The following is an 8,314-nucleotide window of genomic DNA, read 5'->3' on the forward strand; positions in this document are numbered from 1 at the left end:
TTTTTTTTTTGGAAACAGTGGTGCAAATTGTCAACGTAGCTGTCCTTTCGAACAATAGATGTCATTTTACCATATACAGTAGCCGTCGGTTGATGAGGATGCTCCATTTAGGGTATATTTTCTTCAGTTTATTAAATTGTTATTCACATCTTTTTTATATTTTCAACATTTTTATTATAAGTTCTCTTCTTAGTTTTATCTTTTTGTTTATGATTTTTCATAATGTCAAGTCATTCTACTTCCTCTCTTCCTCACAAAAATGACTCAACCGATGATCATTCATTTTGGAATGATTTTCAAATATCACCATTGAGGACTAATGTATCTCAAACGAGTATGGATTTAGCCTATGTTCAAGATATAGTGGATTTACAATTAGAGTTCAACGAAGTTGTTGGTAAGTGTTACACTTTTTCATAAACTTTACTTCTTATGATATATATTGTTTTAATGGGTAACTTCTTATTAAGGTGATCTAGCTACGAACGTTGTGGCTAAAAAACAGAATAATATTGCATTTATGGAGGAGAATAATGCCACTTCTGGGATAGCTGTAGGAAGTATTAGTAATAATGTCTTACTTGGGAAAAATAGGATTAAAAATTCCTTTCGTAATCCCAACACAATAACTAAAGAAGAGATGCTTCAGTATTTACATCTGCAACAACCTGACGCTGCAAAGAAATTATTGATTAGCTCATCTACTTTAAGGATGGTATGTAGGAAATTAGGAATTTCTGAATGGCCTAACCGGAAATTCTTGACTTTGGAAAGGATGGTAAAAAATATCCAGGTATTTGCTATTTATTTATCAACTTAGTAATTGATATTTTTGAATGAGAGATAACAATTTCCTTTTTGTAGGAATTTGGGAATATTCAGGATGAAGCGGAGGTTGAAAGGATAAAGAGTGATTTGGAAAATAAGAAGAAAATGTTGCTTGATAATCCAACAATGAAATTGGATAAGGCAACTAATAAACTTAGAGTTACTATTAATAGTAATATTTCGTATAGGAAAAAATGCAATAAATGTAAACGTTCTTCTTCTTATTACCTTCCTGTAACCCAACCTGAGAGTTCATTACATGTTCCTCAATTTTTTGATAATCTAGAATTAAATCCTCAGCAAATAGATGAGGTACTTGATTTTTTGCATAACGATGAATAAAAATATATTCTGAATCAATACTCCATACTTTTATCGTTTGGTTCTATCAAGTACATAACCCTTAAAATTATGCATCAGTTTATATATTTTGGCTTATACTTTATTTCTTTCACATAGTATTTAGCAAATTGGACATAATTATATATTTATCCCATAATTTTGATAAACATATCGAAAATGAGTTTAGTGGAAAAATCTAACATTTAGGACCTATAGCACATATTTATTATCTGGAAAATACTTTACTGATGATTCACATAATTATAGAGCAAACTGTGACACAAAAATAATTATCACATAACAATTATCATGTAAAGTATGAAATTGTAATTTCTAAAATACTCATTGCAATATTTCATATTTTAAATGATGTTATAATTGAATCATAAATCTGTGATTTCAAACATGAGTACAACAATGAATGTAAACTTCTGCTATTTGCTACTACTATTTTAGATTCAAATAAATGGACAAATAGCCAATATAATGTAAAAAAAATACATTGTTGCATTCATTAAAACATAAACAATTTCAAATGAAGACTTATACATGCATATAAATTCTTGTCAATCTTAATCTAAAAAAAAGTTATGCCAAACTCAAAATTTTTCATAATAGTTCTATTCCACAAAAAAAACTGAAAAAACAAAAAAAATTTATAAAAGTTTTGTGAACTGTTCTTTTGACTTTTGTTGTTGCATGTGAATCCTCGGGATACGCGTATAATTTGAAATTGCCAGTTTTTATGCTCCATTCCTTCCTTATTAAATAAAGCAAATGACTGCCTCCAACCTTACATTTTCTAAACTATCGATTGTATTATCCTATGTTCCTTCTTCGTTGTTAAAGTAATATACCTGCAGAATGGCACATTATGGCTTTTCTTCATCTTCTCCTAATCAGGTTGAATGCCCTTGTAGTGATTACTCAGAGCATTATATCTGGGATTACCAGTATGAGGCACTTCCATTGATGCCTACAAATAAAACTATTGGCTTTGCAAAACAATTCTCAGAGATTGGTAAAGGTAAAACGTGTAATTACTTATACCCTTATACATTTAATGTATTAACACATTTTTTTTATACAGAGTTTGATGGCTTATGGGATTTCAAACCTGAAGCAGAACGATTCAATTTAATTGCTGGTAAAGGATTTTACTTTCTTAAAATGAACAATAATGACATCTTTATATGTAGTTGTATTCATAATATATATATATATAAAAATATATATATATATATATATATATATATATATATATATATATATATATATATATTTATTTATTTATTTATTTATTTGTTGCAGATGTTGCAACTACTGAAGCTGTAAATGTCGAAGAAATTTCAACCGTAGTTATAGGGAATGATAGCAGACCATCCAAACGACTTTGGAATTTCGAAATGATTTCTAAATACTTCCATATGCCTATGAATCAAGTGGTGAAAGAGTTAAAGATTAAGGAAGCTTCTTTGAAGAAGATATGTAAGAAGGTTGGAATTAATCAATGGCCATATAAGAAGTTGCGTACCTTGGAGCGATTAGCAAAAAATGTCCAAGGGAATACTGATCATAGAGAAATTATAAATGAGCTAGAAAATCAAAGGGAGCAAATGTTAAAGGATCCTAATCTTCAATCAGGCATAGAAAGAAATAAACTTGAAGTTTCATACTTTAAGAAGAGAAAGTATCGAAATTTGACGGAACTTTCTTACTATGCTCCTCTTGCGAGCTCATGTTAGGTTTCTGGTAATCCTCTCCCAAAAACTAAGAATGAAGATACAATGTAGCTTTCCTGCACTTAATATTATTTTAATAATGAAAATATTTCCTGTTTTATAGTGCAAACTCTTGAAAATTCAATAACAAATAATTCAAATGTAAAAAAAAATAACCATCAAAGGTGAGGTAAGAATGAAATTAGGTGAGGAATAATATCCATTATCGGAGTGATATAGATATGTTAAAAACTTGAGAAATAGAGAATTCATATTAACCACCAAGGGTGGTGTATAAACCATCCACTAAGAAATGGAAGGAGATAACCTTAGCTATAGATGTGGTATGTACGTAAAGTATATGTTTACCTTCTTCCTTATGAACTACAGTTTTAAGTATTTGAAAAAATTGAAGTAAATTATAATCATAACATCTCTTTATTTCCTATATTCGGCTGAAAACCAAACAAATGATCTATCAACCAAATGCTTTTAGAATTCCAGGTTAGTTTTGAACTTCGTGTGTAAAAGTTCTATTTTTTTGGGATAAATTTAGTATGATTAGTGACATCTTACAAAGAACTATTGCACAACTCACAACCTCACATAAGCACTTCAATGTTGGGCGTTGCGCGTAATGCAAGGCCCAACATAAATTTATATGTGTAAATTGAATATTAAATGTTTATTTAAACTTATTATGACAATAAAATATTGTAAGTCCTTATGTCACTTTTGATGAATATGGTGCATGTGATTGGTAAATTGAGAACATATTTTATTTTTGTTTAGTGGATATGATAAATCTAAAACCGCAAGTTCGGGAGCAAACCACTTTGTTCGTTGGAGCTAGGGTTTAGTTTAAAAATGACAATTGGGTATTAAGATAAGATAGATATGCATTAAAAAATTTTTTCATACATTTATATAGACATATTTGCATTATTATACATTCATACATGCATTTGGGCAATATATTTTGCATGGTATTTTTTACAAAATTGATAATATTAAAATTTCTTAGAGAATTGATATTATAAAAAAAATGTTATTGGAAGCCATCAAGCAAAAGCTGAAACGATTCATTTTCTTCCATCGCTCGTGAAGGTGGATCCACAGTTAAAGGAAGAATATGATCAACCACAAATGAAGGAACAGGAAGGGTACAAGGAGAAATAAAACTCATCATTTCTCTGTGCCTTTTCTTTCTGGTACATGCATCTCTAAGCTTTATTTCGACTGGATGCAATTTCAAATGTGGATTTGTTAGCATCATTTCTCTTCTATCTTTTATTTCTTTGAGTACTTCTCTCAGTTCAGGGTCATCTTCAATGCTACCCAATTCCTGTATAACGGTTGATTAATACTGATCGAATGATGTTAAAGTGTAATAAAAAAAAATTACCTTAACATTTTCGGATAATTTCTGTAAGCTGACTAATTGTCGATGAGGCCATCTGAAGATTCCTAATTCCTCACACCTTCTTTTCAAGATTCTGTACTCAACTCTTAGTTCCTTAGCGGCTTTATAAATGGGCATATGGAAATAAGTAGAAAGCATTGCCTTGCTTATTGTTGAAGGATCACTAAAAGTTTTTTGCGTCCTCTTGGACTGTCTACGCACTATTTTCTCTATCATGCTCTCCTTTGTACCAGTACTTGTGTCCTGGTTAACAGCTACGGCGTTCGAAGTCGGGGTGATATCCCATTGTATAGGTATAACACTTGCAGAGAGAAGAAGAACCTCATCCATACCTAGTGGATTCAAGGGTGCAACATTGACAATAAGAAATATATATTAAATCATCACATGTGAATGTACAAAATTAAAGTAGGTCGCTTACCGGTGGCCTCGATTAGACGTTCCAGATTATGTTCAAAGTTCCAAAATGGATCAAAGTCCATGTTTAGCAAGGGTTCATCATTATTTTTTGCACTGAAATAAGTCAATGGGAATTGTTCACATTGTGCATCCCAAAACGGATATTCTGAAGCATCTGAGGAAGGGTAGACAAGTTGATTAGTGAATGCAGAGGAGGAGGAAACATGATTTTCCATCTTTTGATAGAAGAAAGTAAAAGATAACTCTTAAAAGTGAAGAAAATATGCAAGTAATTATTTATTCAGAAGTAAAAGAAGAGGATAGCTGCTTGATTGGTTTAAAGAAAATGGAGCTCTCTAGATTTAAAACGTCAAACACACATTCCAATGATATAAGATACTCCGTATCAAAATTTGGAAAAAGAAAATAGTGCATGGTTGAGAGTCATTGATGTTATTCGTTTTATCAAAAGGTAACAGCATATTGGCCGACAACACAAAATTTGTCAAAAGTGAAATAGTAAAAAGGTAAAAAGTGAGATCGTTTGAAAAATTTTCAGCATAAATTCATTGAAATGCCCAAAAGTTTTAAACAGTTTTTTAATTCAATATTTTCCTTTGACAAAGAAATTTGCTCTTGGAAAAAAAAAACTTAACAAGTATTAACCACTTTTTAAATTGTTGTCGAATGTCGCAATAAATTCATGCTTTTGTTCGTTCTTAACACTTATTCACATCCTTAATCTTTTAGCCCTTAGAAATTATCAATCACTTAAACATTAACCACATACTTTTCAGAAATGCAAAACTTGTTTCCTTGCTTATATCAGTTTGAACAAAATGATTGTTCTTTGGGTGGTAACAATTCATTTTGGGATGAGATACACTTATCACCACTAAGGGATATTGACTGTCTTTTAAGTAGAGATTTTTATGGAGGCGGAAATAATGCCAGTACTCAACAACAATGTAATGAAACTATTGGTAAAGTTCTAACATTTGTTTTGAATTTCTGGTTGTAATAAGTAATAGTTATTTGAATAAGTTGTTTGCAAATGCAGGTGTTTTACCGACAAATGAGCTTGATGTATTTGATAGCGTTGATTTATTTGTGGAGGAAAATAATAAACCTGCAAAGATAGATGTAGCAAATTTAAAATTAACAATAGTGAATACAGATATATTATGAATATATATCAAATGTAACAAGTCATTCAAATGTAAATGAAAATAACCCTCAAAGGTGAAATATAGAATACTCTTCACTAATAACGAAAATGTTCTACTGAGACACATAAGAATGAAATCGGCTGAGGAATAATATCCATTATTGGAGTGATATAGATATGTTAAAAACTTGAGAAATAGAAAATTCATATTAACCACCAAGGGTGGTGTATAAACCATCCACTGAGAAATGGAAGGAGATAACCTTAGCTATAGATGTGGTATATACGTAAAGTATTTGAAAAAATATAAGCAAATTATAATCATAACATCTCTTTATTTCCTATATTCGGCTGAAAACCAAACAAATGATCTATCAACCAAATGGTTTTAGGATTCCATTTTACTTTTGAAATTCGCGTGTGAATATTTTTTTTTTGGGATAAATTTAGCATGATTAATGACATCCAACAAAGAACTATTGCGCTTGTGACAACCTCACATAAGCACTTCATGGTTGGACTATATTTACATATAATAACTTTTTAACTGTTTTACTTTTGTCACACTTGGACAATTAGCCGACATAATTGATTTAAAATTTGGCACGATTGTCAAGTGTACTGTTTTTTTTTTTTACGATTCGGATGCGACCAATTACTTTCGATCGTGAACTGTTTGTTTTTTGACAAGCTTAATATCTGACATCATTGAAAGGTATGTTTGCTATTTCAAATCTCTGAATCTCCATCATTTACTATCCTCAATGGTGTTTTATCTTATTCTTTGTCACTGAATTATCTTTTTCTATTCTCTCTTTGTTTTTGAACATCATTTTTTCCAAAAATGGCGAACCAAGCTTATTTTCCAGACCAATTTTCCTACACCACTTATGATATTGCTAGGTATTCCTTATGGGATGATACGGCATACCCAGCTTCTTCCTCATCTTTTCCAAACAAAATTGTTGACCCATCTTTCGATATTACGGAGTATTCCTTTTGTGATGAGTTGGTCGACCCTACGCCTTCCTCATCTTTACTAAACCACATTTCTTATCCATTTTCCGATGTTATCGGATATCCTTTATTGGTTGATGTTGCTGATGCTGCTCCTGCCTCATTTTTTCCAAGCCAAATTTCTTGTACATCTTCCGATATTAACAAATATCCTTTATGGGATCAACAACATGTGATATCAACTTTTGGTAATGGATTGTTACCGAACATACCCTTTGATCCATTTTGGGGTATTGAGCATAATATGGGAGGACTGCTTAAGGCTACTGGTAATCATATGTTTTTTTCTTGATATGCAATGGCGATGACGTAATATATTTTTTCATCTTTGTTGCAGCCATGAACCACTTAAGTACGGAAGAAAATCTTATGGCATCAACAAGTGGTATACTTGTACAGGAAAATACATTTCCAGTTGCAAGTAACGCAAGTGTAGGAGGGAATATGACTACAGATTCTGTAGTTGTAGAAAGGAGTATGATTGAAACTCTTGCACATAGGCAGCGGAAGAATACGCGAAGAACTTTTCGTGATTCATCCACAATAACCAAGGAAATGATTTCCAAATATTTCCATCTGCCTATATATCGAGCCGCCAAGGAACTGAGAGTTGGGTATACGATTTTGAAGGAAAGGTGTAGAGAATTAGGAATCTTTAAATGGCCATATCGACAGTTAGTGAGCTTGGAAAAGCTATCAGGAAAAGCTCAGGTAGTTTTTTTTATTTTTCCAAAGTTGTATCATTATAAGGTGAATGTTAATATAATGTTTTACAGGTATTTAGTAACATCGAAAATGATCATGACATAAAGGAAGCAATGAAGGAACTAAAAAGTAGAAGGGAAATGTTGCTAAGCGATCCGAATTTGAAGTTGAATCCAGCAGATATTAGGCTCAGGGATTCATGTACCAGAAAGATAAAGTATAGGGAGATGATGAGTCTTCTTCATTCTCCCACCCTTCCTATACATCCCCTTCATATTCCTCCATTAATTGTTGATCCTGCCTTGCCGTTAACTGTTGATCGACCTTCACTTGCGACAGAAGAAGACGAATCGTTTAAACTTTTGCTTGATGGCTTTTGATAATATTTTTGAATAATAAGTATTTTTCTAAATATCAATAAATTTTGTAAACTCTTTAATAAAGAGGTTGTAGATGCCAAAGTTAGGCTACTGCCCATTGAGAGGTCATTTATAGCCATAAGATAAAATTGTAATCATTTACAACGCATAATATATTCCATAAATGTATATAACAAATGTCATTGTCGTACGACATGGCTTGCACTTTTTTACCTTGCAAAAGGTAACAAATACATACATATATGTGAACCAAATTTAATTATATTTGACATAAAATAAGATATGGTCATCTTTAAACGATAACACCGAGGCCTAATATTTGCGATCAATT

The 8,314-nt window shown here is 31.4% G+C and overlaps 1 protein-coding gene across 1 annotated transcript; it reads right to left on the bottom strand.

The window, feature by feature from the left end:
- Window positions 1-3,939: 3,939 nt before the first annotated feature.
- On the bottom strand, window positions 3,940-4,949 carry LOC116013051 (protein RKD1-like). The gene is made up of 3 exons (XM_031252712.1): window positions 4,736-4,949; window positions 4,297-4,646; window positions 3,940-4,236 (listed from the first exon to the last, which is right to left on the bottom strand). The coding sequence occupies exons 1-3, from the start codon at window positions 4,947-4,949 to the stop codon at window positions 3,940-3,942; spliced, it is 861 nt and encodes a 286-aa protein (XP_031108572.1).
- Window positions 4,950-8,314: the final 3,365 nt, after the last annotated feature.

The sequence above is a fragment of the Ipomoea triloba genome, chromosome 3, assembly GCF_003576645.1.
Source record: "Ipomoea triloba cultivar NCNSP0323 chromosome 3, ASM357664v1".
In the NCBI taxonomy this organism is placed as follows: domain Eukaryota; kingdom Viridiplantae; phylum Streptophyta; class Magnoliopsida; order Solanales; family Convolvulaceae; genus Ipomoea; species Ipomoea triloba.